General features: G+C 37.4%; 2 protein-coding genes across 12 annotated transcripts; both read left to right on the top strand.

The window, feature by feature from the left end:
- Positions 1-502: 502 nt before the first annotated feature.
- Positions 503-7,326, top strand: LOC139109040 (zinc finger protein 771). 7 transcript variants are annotated; one of them, XR_011546777.1, is made up of 6 exons: positions 1,390-1,922; positions 3,140-3,373; positions 3,469-3,698; positions 3,777-4,202; positions 4,386-4,789; positions 7,150-7,326. XR_011546777.1 is itself a non-coding variant. In XM_070667837.1 (5 exons), the coding sequence occupies exons 1-5, from the start codon at positions 518-520 to the stop codon at positions 4,729-4,731; spliced, it is 1,404 nt and encodes a 467-aa protein (XP_070523938.1). In that variant the 5' UTR covers positions 503-517; the 3' UTR covers positions 4,732-6,913. The 7 variants fall into 7 exon arrangements, 4 of the variants coding, with proteins under 4 accessions (XP_070523938.1, XP_070523937.1, XP_070523940.1 ...); XR_011546778.1 differs by lacking the exon at positions 7,150-7,326 and adding an exon at positions 5,636-6,913; XR_011546776.1 differs by lacking the exon at positions 7,150-7,326 and adding an exon at positions 5,636-6,913 and having other exon boundaries at positions 1,391-1,922; positions 4,386-4,861.
- A 2,252-nt stretch (positions 7,327-9,578) lies between these two features.
- Positions 9,579-18,411, top strand: Naprt (nicotinate phosphoribosyltransferase). 5 transcript variants are annotated; one of them, XM_070667829.1, is made up of 13 exons: positions 9,579-9,726; positions 10,347-10,453; positions 11,470-11,668; positions 12,171-12,341; positions 12,423-12,549; positions 12,646-12,857; positions 13,634-13,752; positions 13,901-14,094; positions 14,850-15,038; positions 16,013-16,238; positions 16,309-16,641; positions 16,740-16,868; positions 16,961-18,411. In XM_070667829.1, the coding sequence occupies exons 2-13, from the start codon at positions 10,400-10,402 to the stop codon at positions 17,036-17,038; spliced, it is 2,031 nt and encodes a 676-aa protein (XP_070523930.1). In that variant the 5' UTR covers positions 9,579-9,726; positions 10,347-10,399; the 3' UTR covers positions 17,039-18,411. The 5 variants fall into 5 exon arrangements, with proteins under 5 accessions (XP_070523930.1, XP_070523931.1, XP_070523934.1 ...); XM_070667830.1 differs by lacking the exon at positions 9,579-9,726 and having other exon boundaries at positions 10,317-10,453; positions 16,321-16,641; XM_070667831.1 differs by lacking the exons at positions 9,579-9,726; positions 10,347-10,453 and adding an exon at positions 11,233-11,374.
- The last annotated feature ends 132 nt before the right edge of the window (positions 18,412-18,543 follow it).

Genomic DNA, 18,543 nt, shown 5'->3' with positions numbered 1-18,543 from the left:
ATTCGTTGCGCGAGGTCCGAGGAGGGAAGGGGGAGGGGGAGCGGGAGCGGGAGAAGCTGTGCCTTTTTCTACCTGTCGATTCCGCGCTCCAGCGAAAATCATCCCGCTGCGCCGGGAACAAAAAGGGGCGAGGAACAAACGTCGATACGAATAATTAACGAAATAATGATCGTGTCATTATAACGAGCCCGGCGTGATTAAGGGTTCGGGGGGAGGGAGGGGAGGAATAGCAGGGCAGCCGGGGCGTTTCGCGGAGCGGCGAGAGAGAAGCGGGGTAATCGCGAGCGCACACACACGTACCCTCGGCGGGCGTATTAATTGCTAATTATTAAGTATTGATTTTTTTAAATGGGGACGTGGAGCGTAGCGCCGGCTCCCCGCTTCGTCTCGCGGGGGGAGGTGACGAGGAGTGAGATGGCGAGCGGAAGGGAAGGGAAGGGAAGGGGGCGTCCGCGTTGTCGAGTGGCGGACTATTTTCCGCGGCGCGCGCGTCGCGTCGCGGCGCCTGGCGAGGGAAATGGCGGGAAATCGCGGGCAACGACGGATTGCCGACGGCACGGCGGTACAACGGCACGCGGCGAGAGCGAATGAGCGATGGACATCGGCGACGGAATGCACGTGGCGGCCGCGCGGCGGCCTTTTGAGATTGAAGAAGAAAATCGGCGAGGGTCGTAATCGAGGCTGCGTGAGTACTGAGCAAGATGGCGGACCAATTAAGAGAGGGTCGCGACGCCGATGCGCGTTTTATTCTTTGCGCGACGTCGTTCGTCGCATCGATGTAATATACGATTTTCGCGAACGGCGGGGACGGCGGCGAATACGTGGGACGCGCGCGCGGCGCCGCGCGCCGCGCCTCGCCGCGCCGCGCCGCGCCGCGAGGCGCCGGCGGAATCCATAAATAAAACAATTGGTTATATACATATGTTTTTCAAATCGACGAATGCTATTATATATTTTGTATTGAGCACCCGCGGAGCGGCCGCGGAGGGGCGCGGGGGCGACGGACGGGGGACGGACGCACGCCGACGCCCGACGACTACCCGCGAGGCGAGCGCGCGTCTGTTTTTATAAAGAGCACACGGGCACGACGACTCGCGTCGCGTCGCGCCGTGCCGCGCGGCTTATAATCTCGCCCAATCCGCGGCTCCACTCATAAAGTATACGGCGGAGCAAAAAAAGAGGGAAAATCGTTATAGAATAATCAAGCCGTCGCCCGCTTTCGGCCCGCCGCTGCCGTCGGGAGAGACCCGCGGCTTCTTCTCGCGAGCGCATCGTCGTCGTCGCCGCCGCCGCCGCCGCCGCCGCCGTCGTCGTCGTCGTCGTCGTCGTTGTCGTCGTCGCCGCCGCCGCCGTCGCCGCCGCTCCTCGCGACCGAGGATGCTCCAACGTCGTTGCTTGGCTACGTGAAGACGTCGCGTCGCGGGCCGACTCGGTGATTCGGCGCTTCGCCCCGCTAAGGTCGCCGTCCGTTTTTTTTTCTCCGGTTGAGAAGAAAGAAAGGAAAAGAAAAGAGGTCCGATCTTCGCGACGTGAAAACCCGCGTGCGTGCTCACCCCGTTAACTCGACGACCCGCCAAGGATCACCCGCCGAGCACCAAGTCTTCCAGCGGTGGAACGAGAAGAAAAATTATCCCCTCCTCTCTTTTCATCTCTCCCGACACTCCGTGCTTTCTTTTTTTTTATTCCCTTTTACCGTTCTTCCTCCTCGCCACCCTCGGTCGCTCTCACCGTTCTCTTTTTGAAAAATGAGCACGGCGGCACGCGATTCCGAGCAGCGCGATCGGCAGGCGGACCGGTTCGCGGCGCATTGCCGGATTTGTGCAGCTGACATCGCCACCGATGACGACGGGATGCACATTTTCGCCGAAGACGGCCGGCGTCATTATCTACAGACCAAAATACGGAAATATCTGCACATTCTGGTGAGTGAGAAAAAAAAAAAAGAAAAAGAAGGTGACGCGAGCGCGTTTTCGCGCGTACACTTTGCGCGGCGAGCCGGTTCTGCTTTTTTTTCCTCTCCCCCTCTTTTTTTTTTTTTTTTTTTCTCTCTTCTGCTCGCTCGCTCGCTCGCTCGCTCGCTCTGCCTTTTTTTTTCTTTCAAAATTCGTACCCTTTTGCGCAGTGATCACGTGCCGGTCATGTTTCCGGCGGAATTATGAAACTGTATCGCCGCCGTTCGCCAAACGTTGCCGATTTTTGGAATCGGCCTCGGGGAAACGATCGTGATCAATAAAAAAAACAAAACAAAAAAAAAAAAAAAAAAATTAACGCCAAACTGGATCGCAATCTCGCGATCGTTCGTGGACCCTCTGTTCATCGAGAAACAACGACGAGTTCGCGGGAACGAATCGACTTGTTCGTTCTATAAATATAACTGCGACATTTTCGCGAACGGGTTACGCCTTAAAGCCGCCGGCCGAAAAATTAATCTGCTCCGCAATGAACCGCGAAATGTCACGACGTGTCTCTCGCGTTCGGGAAACGTGTCGCGTGCGACACGACGTGACGATTTAAGGGAGCGTGGCTGCATGCGAGGATGACTCGCGCGGAGCTGCGGGGAAGGGGGTACGTCGGCCAAGCGCGACCATTTTGTGCGGGGCTGCAAAAGTGTTAAAAATTAGCATTTTATTGATTGCGATAAGTATACCGTGCTCGCTGCACGTGTGTGTGTGTGTGTGTGTGTGTATCCCCGCTATATATAAGCCGACTACATCTATAAATACAATCGGAAATGAGGGAGGCGCGGATGGCACGGGGAAATGACGCGCGCGATGAATTGCGTCGGTCGACCATCGCGATCGCCGCGAAGGAAGAAAAGTAAGAAAGAAGACGAGAAATTTCGGAGCGAGACTTGCTTTCGAGATAATGGAAATGTTTTCTTCTGCATTTCGGCAACGTCATCGGTGCCCGCGAAAGTTAGGTTAATTGCTGGATGATGGAGGAAGAATTCGAGGGATGATAGTGACGAAATGATAACGCTACGCTTAGTTCTGCAATTGACGTTAATTGCGGGACGTCGGTCATCTGGAAATGACATTCGTCACTTTGCGTCGAATTGATATTTGTCGATGTATAGAATAAAATTATTTTTACAAAATTAGAGATGTGCAGGATGTTGATTTGTGTAAATGCTTTACAGGTGTCGTTGGAGGACAAGTTTTCGAAGATGGTCTGTTCTACGTGCATCAAGAGATTGGAGGGGGTCCATCGTTTCGCAATGATGGCATATCGTACCCAAGAGAAGTTGAGATCGCTGCTTTATGATAACATTGACAATACAAATCCTGTACAAGATGATATAAAGATACAGAATATTAAAGACCCTGCAAAGAAAGCGGAAAACCGAGGGCTGTTACATTCGATATTGACAAAGGTATGCATAGTAGGTACTTCTTTAGAGATAGTTTTTTTTTAGATATATTATATTTTTATCTGTAGTGTATAATGTATCGTCACGGTCGCCCGTAGGGTGCAATAGAAATTTTAACCGAAGACGAGCCAATGGGACCACAGGAATCAAATTCTCAAGAAGACAAACGTTGCACTCCGAGCATGGAGGAAATGGAGGTAAAAGTGGACCCAATGCTATTTTTACAGTGCGGGATGGAACAGTCTGGGTCAGAAGCTTCAGATTCCTCAGACAATGAGGAAGAAATAACGAGGACGCATACGCCAGAGCCATTATCTTTAACAAACAAGTAGGAATCGTTGTACTCTTAGTGGTAAATATTGTATCGATGTCCGAGCGTGCTGGCTTTAACTATTCGTTTGTTTAGAAATACTCGAGTGGAAGAAGATGAAGAAGAAGAAGAAGAAGAAGAAGACGACGACGACGACGAAGAAAAGAAAGACAAATATGAATCTAAATCGCCAGAGGACAGTAGGAAAAACTTATTTCATGCACCACCGAAACCACACGAATGTACGATATGTACCCGATCTTTTATATCGCAAATTGGCTTGCAAAATCATTTGTGGTCACATTTACCCAAAGAGAGAAAATTTGACGGAAAGCCTATTTTACAATCTCAACACGTTTATTCCACAAATGGCGTGCTTCACACGAATAGTGATAATAATTCGTCCAGCAACTTCATCTGTCCAATCTGCAGTAAAAAGATTTCTACAAAGGGAAATTTAAAAGTGCATTTAGAAACTCACAGGCCTAAAGGAAAGTATGGCTGCGACATATGTGGAAGAATGTACGTTTGCATTCTTATAATAAATTTTGTAATTATTTAATATTTATTTGCGTTATAAACATTTGAGTAAAATATTCAATAACTTAACTTTCGCCTGTCTGATAGAGTGTAAGAAATATTACTCATACCATTGTCTTGACAAAATATTTAATTAATATTAAAGAAAAATATAATTCCTTACAGTTTCAAAACTCAGTCGAATCTATTCAGACACAAGGAGTATCACGGCGGCGTACAGTTTCCTTGTAACGTGTGTGGGAGAGTATATCCAACGAATTCGACGTTACGCGCCCACAGTATAACACATTCAGACTTGAGACCGCACGCATGCCCGCTTTGTGATAAGACGTTCAAGCGAAATCAGGATTTAAAATTCCACATAAATCAGCACACGGGTGCGAGGCCTTATCAGTGTCCTTACTGTCCGAAAGCTTTTGCGAGCTCCGGCAACTGTTTTTCACATCGTAAGAGAATGCATCCCCGGGAAGTCCATCGAGATCGACAGAGAGCGGCGGATTTAATGAGATGAACCATGGGCAGTCAGTACGAGGACTGGTCTTAGAATTTCGGATGAATACTCTGCCGAGGTGATCGTATATTGATCGTGTATTAATATCTGTCGTATATTAAATTTATTTCCAGAGATTAACGGTGCTAAGGTACGAGCAATTTTGTATGTTTTATTCTTAAATTATTTATATACATTTAGCATTAAGTACGTTGTTGTTGGTATTGCATATTTTGTTAGTTATTTATTGAATACGTATGTCTTTCTACCGTCTGATAGAAATGTTCGTTAATATGAGATATTGATGAACTTCCATTAATCGTTAGTAAGCTTAGCGTTGAAGCTTTCCTACAGCGTAGCAAAGTAAGTTTGAAATTTCATAGCCAGATTTCAAGTGTTAATACTCTTAGTTTTATTTTCTATAATAATAATAATAATAATAATAATAATGATGCAATTTATACATCTTATTTAGCGTAATAATAATTATTAAATGTTTTAAAGAATATAATTTTTCAGTAATTTTGTTATTACAAGGATGTCATTTAAATCTTAACAGATTTCGTTGCGTTAGCACAATTAATTTTTTGTGATAATAACGTTTACACTGCCAATTTATTTTTTATTTTCCTAACGTTAAAACATTAGGATAATTAGTAATAATTAAGGTTTGCGGACGAGGAGGTATTTCCAAGAAAGTTTACATGTGTAGGAAAACGTGTTATAAAACTAATTCTATTTTACACTATATAACATTATCTCGACAACTCTGTGATAATTATATTGGTATCTATTTATCCTGGTTATGAAATTTACAACTTACCGTGTAATAAGAATATTAATCTATGAGCAGATTATATACGATTGTAGCAGATTATTCAAACAGTGACGAATATTCTAAAGAAAAACATTATTTTACTCACAGCAATCAAGCAGATATTCCACAGGGAAGTTTGTACGGAACATATGACCAAAAAGTGAAAAGAGAAAATTTTACGGAAAAAAAAAAAAAAAAAAAGAAGAAGAAGAAGAAGAAGAGGAAGAAGAAAAAGTTTTGTAGTCTGTGACATATTTTTAGCACAATACAAACATCATCATAAATGTTAAGACTGTATACGAAAATTATGTGTCAAATTAGATAATAACTTTAAGAGCGGATAAGATCGAATATTATATGAAACAAGTCTAGTCGTCTAGCAGTATTAATTATCAATAAGCAAGACGTGTAGGCGCTGTAGTCGATATTACAAATACGATCATGACGTTATTCTTATAAGTGAGATATATGAGGTAAATGTTAAACAGAAGTCTGAGTAGTTCTAGGAAGGAAGATTAAGTTAGTTAATTAGTTAGGTAGTTTATGTAACGTAGATACAATTAGTCCGTGCTTCCGTATACATTCGCACACGCGCTAAACGTCACAGAAAGCGTAATAGAAATCATTACAGGCCCTGAGAAAAAAAAGCAAGTACACACGCAACATTCAGTACGTAAACAATAAGTAGTTTGTATTGCAAAGACAAAAAGAAAGAGAGGAAAAAAAAAAAAGAAAAAGAAACCTAACCACCATGTATAATCACATTAAATTGATACAGCATTATTAGCTCATAGAGATATAAGCGTGTATTTTGTGATTACGTTTTTTCCGGACGCTTGCCGATATATTATAATTATATACAGACACTTATAGATATAGATAACAATGAATAGTGATATTGTATATACAAAAATAATCAATTTTTGACAGAGAAAGAGCATCCGGGAAACCGCTCTAGTGCTCGCGGCTCAATCGTCGTCATTCTTGCATTTTAGACCTTAGAGAATCAAAAATTGAGTATTTTTCTAAAACCGACACGCCAAAGACACGCAGTCCTAATAATCGAAGCTAGTAATTAACAATAATTCAAAAGTGCCAGTTGTAATGCAGAAAATTAACATAGCGTATTTAACAACAGACAAATACCACGGAGGATCATTTTGTAGAATAGTTGGTGTTAATAAATACACCAACTGTGACGTTTTATTTATTTATTTATTTATATATAAATAAATAAATAAATAAATAAATTCACTGTATATAATTAGTTGGACTTGCATCCCGCGTTCATGACATATCCATATAAAAAGAAGTGTCTGTCATTGAACTGGCGTGTGCGTTATCGATGACCCATGTAATTATGAATAAAAACAACGCAACTTCAAACGGCCATATCATTGATTTGGAATAGAGCGGAAGAACATTTTATCAGCTCGTATAAATGGACGACGTGCACAACGTGCGATAATACAACCATAGACCAACGTCGTAAAAAAATTTTATAAGGTTTTCGTTTCTGAGCTGTAAAAATTGAAGCGGATATCAATTTGTTATTCAAGTAAAATGAGTAATTCTTTTATTATAAAAAAAAGTAAAATATTAATCGAATCATTTAATTGCAGATATCTGATAGCGGAGTTGGACGGATTTTGCCGTTATCACGCAAATGAGAAAATAGGCGACAAATTTCTCGCGCAAGGATATCCGCAAATGTGCTCAGCGAAACCAAACGATTGACATAGATCCCAGACGACTTTGCTCAGGAATAAAAAAGCACTGGGAAAAAGATAAGATGCAACGTAATATATCAATGTCGTAATCGGTATACATTATCGCGTCAAATTACACAATATACACATCGAGAAATATTGATCGTGATTTGAGATAAAAAATCTTTTTTCTGCATGAATCGCTATACTAGTTACCGATAAACAATAATGCGATAACTGACGTGGTGTACGTATACTGATTGCGAGAGACATTTGTCACGGAGAGCGTCCGACCCTATCGCGATCCCCGCTACTTCTTCCCTCATCCTCTCGATCAGCATCCTTCGGGCCCAATCCAGTCTCCCTCAGTTCTCGGTAGTTCGCGCGATATGCCAACTGTGGGTTTCGTTTCGTGTGAGGATCGACGCACATCGCGATAACGTCGTATGTACCTTAACTGCCGCTGCTGACGCCGCGGCAGTTAATGCCGTATCCTGCCTTTCGTTTACACACGTGCACGTTGTACGCGCATTGCGGTTGCGAACTGCAGAAAGAAGATTAACTACACTTTGCTCTATATTTCACTCGTATCTTACCTGAACATCGTTACTTTCCTTTATTAATCGTTATCTCATTGGAATACCATTCTACTGTTTCTCTCGAAAAAGAGATATAAATCGAGGATAATCAACGCAAAGAAAACACACACAGAATGAATTAATGTTCAATGAGCTTCTTATCACTTTTGCGTTATATTTATACAAACTCTGTCATATCTTACGATTAATTAACTTTATCGCTTGGACATGAATCTAAATAGATGAATGACATTCTATAGATATATAATATTATATTTGAGAGCTACATTTTAAATGAGTGATAAGATAACTATATATGTACATATTTTTTGTTTAATAGTTTATTGTAATGCATCACGTGCACGTCCTGGGTGGTGATCCGGTATCAGCCAAGTAATAAAAATTTATATGAGATAATATTTTAAAGAATTTTATCGGAGAATGTTTTTGCTTTCAACTCTTTCTCTTGGTACTTATATCAAAGTTATTTGACTGATGGAAAAATCATTTTATCACTGATAATGTAATCGAAATAAACACAATTAAAAATATTAAAAAACAAAGGAACGTAACGATCTTCAGAGTAGAAATGTCAGTGATCCGCTATCTCGATTTTGAAATAATAAAAATTAGTTTAGTTGTAAATTAGAACGAAATTGCTCGGATGCGATAATCTCGTCTAACATAATATAATACAACGATTGGGAAAATTCCGACGTGACTAAAAAGAATACGTCTTTGTAGACTTGATAGCGTGATTCATCGAAATGAGACTCAAAGTTCCACTTGGCGACCACAATTCCAACCGTGGAAGAAGTGACACGCAATTTATAAATCGAGAGTCTCCCGCATTAATTCTTTTTTCCCGCACGTCAACTTTGACCGGATTCGAAAAGCTTCTTCCTTCCTTCCTTCCTTCAGCTGTCGAGAAAAAGATTGCCGCAACGACGTTGCGGCAACGTGTTGCCCTTAACGATACCTATGTTTAATCGAACTGTTAGCTAATTGCCATCGCACCCTATTACTACTTCTCTTTCTGCAAATGTCTAAATTGACGTAAATTAATTCTCGAAAAAGACATAGGTGAAAATACGTAAATAATAATAATTAAATGATTTTTTTTTTTTCCTACATTTCTTTCCATATTACAAGAGAATCCTTAACGTGCCGAAATATGCAATTTTCTTAATAAAACTCGTAAGAAATTTTGCTGAATTTTAATACAACATAATTTATTTTTTCTACTTTGATCTTTTTATAATGATAAATATCGTTCTTATCTGTAACGCAACGAAAAAAGATTCGATATTTGCAAAGCTAATTAAATTGTAGATAATATACCGCGCATTAGAATATTTACGCGTGACAATGATCTATAACTTATATACATATCTTATCTTTCATACAATCTATATTTAAAAGAAAAAGATCAAATTAAAAGTAATAGTCGCAGTAAAATATCCTTTTGTATGTATATGTGTAATTTGTTTTTATTATTTTTTATAGCAGGGATAAAAAAAAAAAATATGTTACCATTTCGACAAAAACAGCCAACACTTGAGAATTGATTCTTGCATCAAACCCTTCAATTACTGCATCACCCGGCTTATGTCACGAATTAGCAGGAATGCATGCGCAAGCACGTTTGTGGTGGAGGGACTACGAGTCGTTCCTTCACGGTTCAGGCCTTTTCTCGCAGAGTGTCTCGACGCTTTGAAATAAGACGGAAGGCGAACGGCTGAAACCTTGGCACAGCTGAAAATATCAAGGAAATTAGTGCAAATTTGTAGACTTACGGACTTGTGTGTGATTCCGAAACACGCGTATGTACAAGAATTACTTATAGAAGTGAACAATTGGAAGAATCGGAAAAAGAAAATATTTTGCGCAATACGAGATCGACGATAAAGTTGTAAGTAAACCACCAATTATTAAGGTAGAACTCGGTCTATTTAATATTTAAATACGAAATTAATATAATTATTATAAAATTAATCAAAGTGCTTCTGCATGTGTTCCTGCATCAGATACATCTTTTACTTTCCATCTTTAAAAAAATACACTTGTTGGTCACAGTTCTTTTATGCAGGTGCAACTTGTATACATCTTAAAAGTGAACTAATCGTAAGGGAACGTAGGCCTTGCAATATTTGCCTTTTATCTCGTTAAATTCTCCATTTCTTTTTTTAATTTAACAGTGAAATTGCTCGCGAGATAGAGAGATACTATTGTTGACCTAGTATTTATCTGCAAAAGATCTGGCACAATGTATTATACTTGTAAATTGTACTTGAAGAATTTCAATTTGTAAGATAAAGATGTTGAGACCTTTTTAAAAAACGAGAACGTGGGAAAACAAATTACACTATCGCAAAAGTTTTTTTTTTTTTTTTCTTGAAATAAAAATTGCAGCCAAGAATTCTTTCGTTTTTCCAGATTAAGTAAATTTTTCCCAAAATCTCGTTTTTTTATTAGATTCTTTAACAAATATTTGCGTTTTTTTTTTTTCAAATAAAAAATGTTTCTCCAAAGGAAAAGCGCTTTGCGGCACGAGGGTTGTACTTTACAAGGGCTGCGCGGGCAAGATGAAACGCACAGCTGAAGTAAAGGATCCCATTCATTCCACTGTTCACCTACAGGTAAAAAAAACCAATTCAATAAAGACAATTATTATAGGACAGCTAACAATAAAAGTATATGTGCTTTCTTGAGTCATCGACTTTAAAGAATTTCCTGAACTTGCACGAGAATAAGATACCAAATTACACAATTCGTAATCTTCTTCCGCACGTGTTAAGAGGGAGATTAAAGTAATCTGCGCTAATTAACGTCATTTCTACCGATGCGGACTAACTTTAATCTCGGTTTAACTTACTTTTCGTCTCTTTCGAGTTCTAAGAATCAGAAATGAGAGCTGAGAAGTTAAGTCGAGATAAGATAAATCTTATCGGTCCTTACTGACGAGTAATCGTGCTCTTTGCCTACGCTTTGTGCGTGTGGCAACCTTATGGTTTTCGCGCGTAGACCACCTGAAAGTTGGGTGCGCGATCGCGCAGACCCACGATAACCGAAGGGCTTGGCATCAGCGGGTGTAACAGGCCGTGCCAACGACGTCGCGCGTCCTTGAAACGTTCCCTATCGATTCCCGCGAACCGGCAGTACACACAGCGGCTCGCGCCAAGGCATGCTAGTCGACGACGTTATCACGTCGTCGTCACAGGTTCGGATAACCTGGTGCCCGTCACGCGAAGTAAGGCCCCTCCGCCTCTCGCATTCCTTTCCCTTTTTCCGCTCCTCCCGTTCCACGGTGTGCTTGGCTGCTACCCGTACCGCCACCCTCCTCCTCCTCCTCCTCTCTTTTCGACCCCGGAGTCGCGGAGGCTCCGTCGACGTTCAGTGAACATCAAGCTCTACCCCAAGCTCCAAGTCTTATCGTTACTTTGTCAATCGTTGCCGTTATCGTGTTTTTCCTCGCAAGATAGAACCAAGTCATAAAGGTTACTTACGCGACTAGATTGATGTAATATGCGTCCGCGCGTCTAGCGGGACGGGTAATACGCGTATGTGTATAATCTTTGAGTGTGCGTGCGCGCATGTGTACGTACGTACGTACGTACGCGTGTCTGTAAAAGTAATGCATCCGTTCGTTTTCAAGATGCAGAAGGTGCAGAAGGTGAGCGTGAGTACTGCAACTGCAAGTGGAAGCGCGGCTGTTGCGGAGAAGGAAAGCGCCGAAGTTTATTCGGGGCAGTGGGCACACGCGAGCGATCCTCCTTTCGAGATGTCGACGGACGACGACGGCGGGACGTGCTGCAACTCGCGGCAGAACGGCATCGTTCAGCCGCTGCTCACAGGTACACGATGGGCAAGTGCGCCTCCAAAAGTTCCTCCTCCCTCAAAGCTAACCTCAATTGTCGCAGGCTCGTTTGCAATTTCTCCCTTTTTTTCTCTGAAAAAAAAAAAAAAAACCTACCTACGAACATTACGCGAAAGACGAAAACGCGTTTCGTCGATCGAGCACGCGGGAGTACATGACGTAACGGTGTAATAACGTTTGTAAATAATATTCTGCAACGATGACGTAAGCTACGTTCGAACATCGGCGGCGGGCTCATCTCACGTTGGGGCATTTGTCAATGAATGTGACACAAAGTCTCTTTCACATGCAAAAGTGCACGTGCGAGCGTTTCTCGTAGTGCGCAACGCAGAGTTGATTTTTCTTTTGTTTTTCTTCTTCTTTTATGACTCATTCTCAACTCATCACATCCTTTTCTCTGTAAGATTTTTTCAAACTGTTTCAAATGGTTTTTTTATTTTTTTTATTTTTTTTTTATGACGAACAACGCTTGCTTTCAGACTTGTATCAAATTACCATGGCTTACGCTTACTGGAAGAGTGGCAAGATGAACGACCACGCTGTATTCGATTTATTTTTTCGCAAGAATCCTTTCCAAGGGGAATTTACAATTTTTGCCGGTCTTGAGGAGTGCATAAAGTTCTTGAATAAATTTCATTATTCCTCCAGTGGTACAGTATTTTCTCGAAAGCTTTTTACTACATATATTATTTTTTTTATAAATTATATCATATATTTTTTTTTTTTTGCAGATATCAAGTACCTGAAGTCGACTATGGATCCTACGGTAGACCAAAGATTTTTTGATTATCTGCAAAGTCTTACTGCAAAGAATGTCACAATATATGCAATTGATGAAGGATCAGTCGTATTTCCAAGGTAAATTTATGTAAAGTTATTTTTAAAAATAACATTCCAATGTGAACAATTTTCATCAAGTATATATATATGATTAATTGTTGATTTTAATTATAGAGTTCCATTGCTAAGAGTAGAAGGACCATTAATAATGGTGCAGCTCTTGGAAACGACTTTGTTGACCCTGGTTAACTATGCAAGTCTAATGGCAACCAACGCGGCAAGATATCGCATGGTTGCTGGAAAAAATATCACGTTGCTTGAATTTGGTCTTCGACGAGCGCAAGGACCAGATGGAGGATTGAGCGCATCCAAGTACAGTTATGTTGGTAAATATATTGTTTTACTATAATTTTTAATTTAATTTAATAAAATTTTCCATTGTGGTTCGTCATTATAAGTTTATTTAAATAAATTGGAATTTAAAAATTGTCACATAAAAAGTCAAATTCAATTATCAGCTGCTATTTTTATTTGCGTGACGCACATCCGTTGTAGCGATTATTATGCACGGCAATTACTGTACGATATCGCAACGTCTTATATTGCGAAAACTTACATGACGTAAGCGCATTTTTTTTTTTTTTTTTTTTTTTTTTTTTACACTCATTTTATGTTATTTTTCTATTGCTGATAAAATGTGTAGTTATCTTTTACGTAATATATTTTGAACAATATTCATATTCTTGTCTATTATTATATGCAAAAAAACTTTAAATTTAACGACGCCAATTCGTAATATAATATATAATAAAAACGAAGGTGTCTGGTATCACTCAATCACCCTTACACTATACTCAACAATTTTGTGATCAATACATTGTACCGCTCGGTGCCAGTTGGTCCTGCCTAGGTGATGAGTAACAATTTAGGAGGTCAGACTGAGAGTATATAGTTCCAATTTGACATATATATATATATATATATATAGATTACATCCTCAACATATGCATAAATATATACAGAGTGTTTCATAATCAGTTGTAGAATTTATTTAGTTATAAATTATTTCACAATTATTTAATTGATTCAAGATATATGAAATATAAATTGAAAAAAATTAAAGGCGATTAAATAAACTTTAATATAATTTACCATGGTACAGGTGGATTTGATGGCACTAGTAATGTCTTGGCTGGAAAGTTATTTAATATACCGGTATGCGGCACACACGCACACGCATATATTACATCTTTTACCAGTATCAGTGATTTGCAAGGGAAAGTAAGTGCGTTCAAGAAAAATTATATTTTATCAATTAATAAATTAATATTAGATAAGCATTTAAATTTTAAATAACGAAACCCTATGAGAAATCCTGTTATTATCAGCAAAAGTAATTAAAAAAAAAATTAATCGATTTTTCTTGCAGACATTAGCGCATAAGGAAACGGGAATCGTTTTAGACGTATTGGAACTCGCTTGCAAGCATCGTGATACTATTGCCAGTGAGTTAGGAGCTTTAGCCTCGCAAGCCTCTAACGGAGAATTAGCTGCTTTGATCAGTTATGCCGTTGCTTTCCCAGAAAGGTTTACTGCTCTTGTGGACACGTACGATGTTAAGAGGTATGTAATTAGATCGCGCACTTATTTAACGCTTTTAAGTAGAGCGTTCAATACTTTTTTCTTCCGAAAATTGCATCTTATAAGCTTTTTTTCTTTTATTTTTGTATCAATTTTATATTTATTTTTCGCATGACGTTCGCATTAAATTTATTTGTATTGTTTTTTCATCATTGGTATACTATAATGTCTCATATGTTACGTTAATCGATTTTACTTTCATTATTTGATAACCATTTTTACATTTCTATCTAAAATGTATTTTTATCTCGATACTTAACACGTAATATGTGTATTAATAAAGATGCAAATAATTTTTTAAGAACATCATGGAATTTTTAAAATTGATTTAAAATATTATAAACATATTTTGAGACATTACGTATACTATGCACGCCAATTATTAATGTATAAATTAGCTTTTATGCGGTAGGGGTAGGTTGTGTGACATATATACGGTTAGATTAGTTCTAACTATGCGCACAATGTAGTAATTTATTTTACTTGTTGTAATTTTGGTTGTGCAAATAAAATGTATTTCATACATTTTTTTTTTGTCATCTTATAAATTGATTTTTAACTCGAATAAATATAATTAGTATGATTAAATCAGTATTTCGAAGAAACGAAATTACATTTTTAATTTGATCTTACTAGCGATTGTACATTTATTTTTATCAGCGCGTCGCGCGAACAGGCATTAAAACATGTATATGTACACACACACACACTGTAGTTTAACAGGAATGTGTTTGTAGCATTGAGACGTCGGCCACGAGGCAGGCACAAGTAGCCAGCCTAAATGTAAAGAATAAACTTCTAACTAACGGGTCCAATACACACGCTCAAAATGGTGTGAGAAACAACCCCTTTATATCAGAACCAACTTCGCAACCTCACAAGAATGGCTTTTTAAGACGATGCGAATTGGGTGAGCTCTATGTGAGGTACGATATCGCTCTGTTTGCCTGTTTTGCCGAACGCAATTCTTTCCTTCCTCTTTCTTCTTAGAGCTGCGCTTTGCAAATTATATTTTAATATTTATTACGATACCAAAAGCTATTAATATCCTTTCATAAATAATGTATTGTGGTTGGAAATTACACATTAATAAAATATATAGGACGTAAATTGTCGTGTATTTCTATAATTCTTCTGTTTAAAGCTGACATAATTAATTTAATCTTCTCTTCTTTTTACTTAGAAAAAATATTAAATGGAGAACAGAATTCTGTAAAATGGGCAAATTGTTAACTATGTTATATAATATTATTCTCATGACATGGCAATTGAAAAACGAGGAATTTTTTTTTTTTTTTTTTTTTTTAGAATTTAGTTGTATAGAATATAGTAGGTACATGCCATACTGTTGATCTTATATAGTGCCCCTCCCAATTCTGCTTCTTAATTCTTTCGGTATTTGATATGGGCACATTCCATGTTACACATATTTGTTCCCTGTCTTTTGCCTGTTATTTCTAGATAAAACGTAAAATTATCATGACGTTTCGGTATTAAGTATATCGATTAGCAACATTTTTGTTTGTCCAAATATCTAAATTTTTTTTTAATTTGAACAGTATATAATTGGTTGAAGTGCTGATTCTATTATATTTGTATTAATTAAATGAATGCTTAAGTTAGATTTAGTCTTAGCTCTTTTACAATGCTTACTTACTCTTTTATTGTGCTTAATTTTTTATGTGCAGTGTTTTTTATTTTAGTTTTAAACTTGAATCTGATGTTGCAAACGGTATAAAAATAACGTGATAAAAATTTAAAAGATTTGTTTTATAATTTAATGTAGAATTATAAAAACCGGGTGTTTAAATTACTTTTTTTATTTAATATTTAGTTGTAATTAACAGCGGAATAGTATCCATTATCTAAATGTCTCATAGATAATATACTTTTCAAATAGAAGCGGTCTTTTAAACTTCTGCGCGGTAGCGTTGGCTTTGAACGATTTGGGATACAAAGCTCTCGGTATTAGGATCGACAGTGGCGATTTGGCATATCTCAGTAACGTGGCAAGAGATATTTTTGAAAAAATAGCTGTCAAGTACAATATACCGTGGTTTGCCAAATTAAAGATTTGCGCATCAAACGACATTAACGAAGAAACTATAATAAGCTTGAATGAACAGGTAAAGATTTTCAAATTATGAATTTAGTAGATGAATGAAAAAGAATATAAAGAGTATGAAAAATATGAAGAATATTTTCCAGAGTCACAAAATTGATTGTTTCGGTATTGGAACCCATCTCGTAACATGCCAAAGACAGCCAGCGCTGGGTTGCGTATATAAAATGGTCGAAATAAACAACGAACCGAGAATCAAGCTCAGTCAAGAGGTCGGAAAAGTGACGATACCAGGCAGAAAGAATGCCTATCGATTGTATGGATCTGATGGCTACGCCCTGATAGATCTCTTACAGAAAACAACAGAAGAACCACCGCAAATAATGCAGAAGGTTCTTTGTAGGCATCCATTTCAACAAACTAAAAGAGCTAACGTCACACCGACCCAAGTAGAATCTTTGCACAAGGTAACATCTGGCTATAATAATAAATTTTTAAAGAAAAATTATTTATATTTAACACCCACACATATGATACGTTTAACAAATAAAAATATATCTTATAGATATATTGGAAAGACGGTAAGCTATGCCAGCCATTACCTACGTTGCAAGAAATTCGCAACAGAGTACAAGAGTCCCTTAATACATTACGTAACGATCATAAAAGAAACTTGAATCCAACACCCTATAAGGTAAAAATTAATATTTAATTAAGTTTAATGTTGAATATATTTTGTAGGAATTATTATTATTATTATTTAAATTTTTTTAACGTCTGTTACAGGTAGCTGTCAGTGATACCTTATACAGATTTATCGATGAACTGTGGTCACAAAATGCACCAATTGGAGAATTACGGTGAAGCATACTACTCTTATGCAAGAATATTGTTAAACTAGTCTCTAGCAGTTATAAATATCAAGTAATAACAGTATCAGAAATCATATATTTGCAGGTGAAATACATAATGATAAATCTTTTCTCTAAGAGCAACGATAAAGGATCGTCGCGATCGAGTATACATGCATATAAAACAAGAATACAATTGCGCCTTGCTACATTATGAGAGAAGAAGAGAAAATATCCTAAAAGCATATTTTTTACATTTTTCATTGTTGAAAGTTATCGAGTTATATTATCACCATCGCAACAGTATATTTTGGTAAATCTTGCGCAAATCATACTATAACATATTTATATAGTTTTACACAATTTATAGAGCGAAATATTCCGTTATAGAAAATATCTATTTACAAAAGGTAGTTTTTTCGCGCGCTCACACAAATATTCTTATTCCTATTAAAAAAAAATACAAGTACAAAGTAATGTACAAAAAAAAAAAAAACAAAAAAAAACAAAAAACAAAAAAAAATTGTGCTTGCGTGTTAAGGCATGCACAACTTATATAGTTAACATTACAATTAATTCTGTAGAGAGACTAGTTTAGATCAAACGTAAACACACAAGATTAAAATACTTAAAAAAAAATAGCAATATATAATAGTATAATTTGTTCCATTAGTTTGTCTTACTCTGATCACATTATCGTTACATTACTAATCTTTCTCTTTCTTTTTTTTTGTGCTTTTGTTTTAATATTATATATTTATAAATTTTAATTATATTATTACTACATGTATAATTTATAATTGCTGAAGACTGTGTTTAATAATATTCTCGTATAAGAGTTATATTATTCAGCATACATTTATCGTTGTTATTTACAAATGTACAAAGAGTGTAAGTGTATTAATTATACATATTTATAATTTTACACTTATGTACATACAATATGTATAAAGATCATATTGCTGTATGTATATACTCCGAAAAGAAAAGCGGAAGAAAAAAATGAATAATGTATTTATCTCAAATTGATACTTTACAATTAATGAGCAGAACTCAAAGGTGGATTCTGTTTTGTCTCCACGTTTTAATGAATTTTTTTGGGAGGGATTTTTTTCTAGTATAGGCTAATATATGAAGTGTCAAATATTTATCCAAGGAAAAAGTTTGTTATCTGTCATTAATTGATTAATGTTTAATTGTATGCTACATACAATATTAATCTGTAATTAATTGCTTATGTTTTACCTTGTTTTTTATCATGGTTTAACTACATACTTTCAACACAGATCTGTTATCGTTTTGTAATCTTTGTTTAAAAAATGTGTATGGATAATTGTAAAATATACCGGTTTTTTTATAGTGAGAATAAATATCATAGAGCTGTTACGTATATTTATAAGATTGAATTAAAACCTTCGACGATCATCTGTTCTTTTTTTTTTTTTTTTTTTTGTTTTTTTTTTTTTTTGCAATATACATATGTCGTTCGAGTAAAATAATTTTTTATTCGACTATAAG

Source organism: Cardiocondyla obscurior, linkage group LG16 (genome assembly GCF_019399895.1).
Source record: "Cardiocondyla obscurior isolate alpha-2009 linkage group LG16, Cobs3.1, whole genome shotgun sequence".
NCBI classification, from domain to species: domain Eukaryota; kingdom Metazoa; phylum Arthropoda; class Insecta; order Hymenoptera; family Formicidae; genus Cardiocondyla; species Cardiocondyla obscurior.
The sequence above is the reverse complement of the archived record's forward strand: the minus strand, read 5'-3'. Positions and strand labels throughout refer to the sequence as shown.

Excerpts from the sequence above, each read along its gene's own strand:
- Naprt (XM_070667829.1), top strand. The coding sequence starts at position 10,400 with ATGAAACGCACAGCTGAAGTAAAGGATCCCATTCATTCCACTGTTCAC. Across the intron at positions 13,753-13,900 it reads TCAGTGATTTGCAAGGGAAA|ACATTAGCGCATAAGGAAAC; the intron begins GTAAGTGCGTTC and ends TTTTTCTTGCAG. Across the intron at positions 16,869-16,960 it reads TGAATCCAACACCCTATAAG|GTAGCTGTCAGTGATACCTT; the intron begins GTAAAAATTAAT and ends CGTCTGTTACAG.
- LOC139109040 (XM_070667836.1), top strand. The coding sequence starts at position 1,746 with ATGAGCACGGCGGCACGCGATTCCGAGCAGCGCGATCGGCAGGCGGAC. Across the intron at positions 1,923-3,139 it reads GGAAATATCTGCACATTCTG|GTGTCGTTGGAGGACAAGTT; the intron begins GTGAGTGAGAAA and ends AATGCTTTACAG. Across the intron at positions 3,699-3,776 it reads CCATTATCTTTAACAAACAA|AAATACTCGAGTGGAAGAAG; the intron begins GTAGGAATCGTT and ends TCGTTTGTTTAG.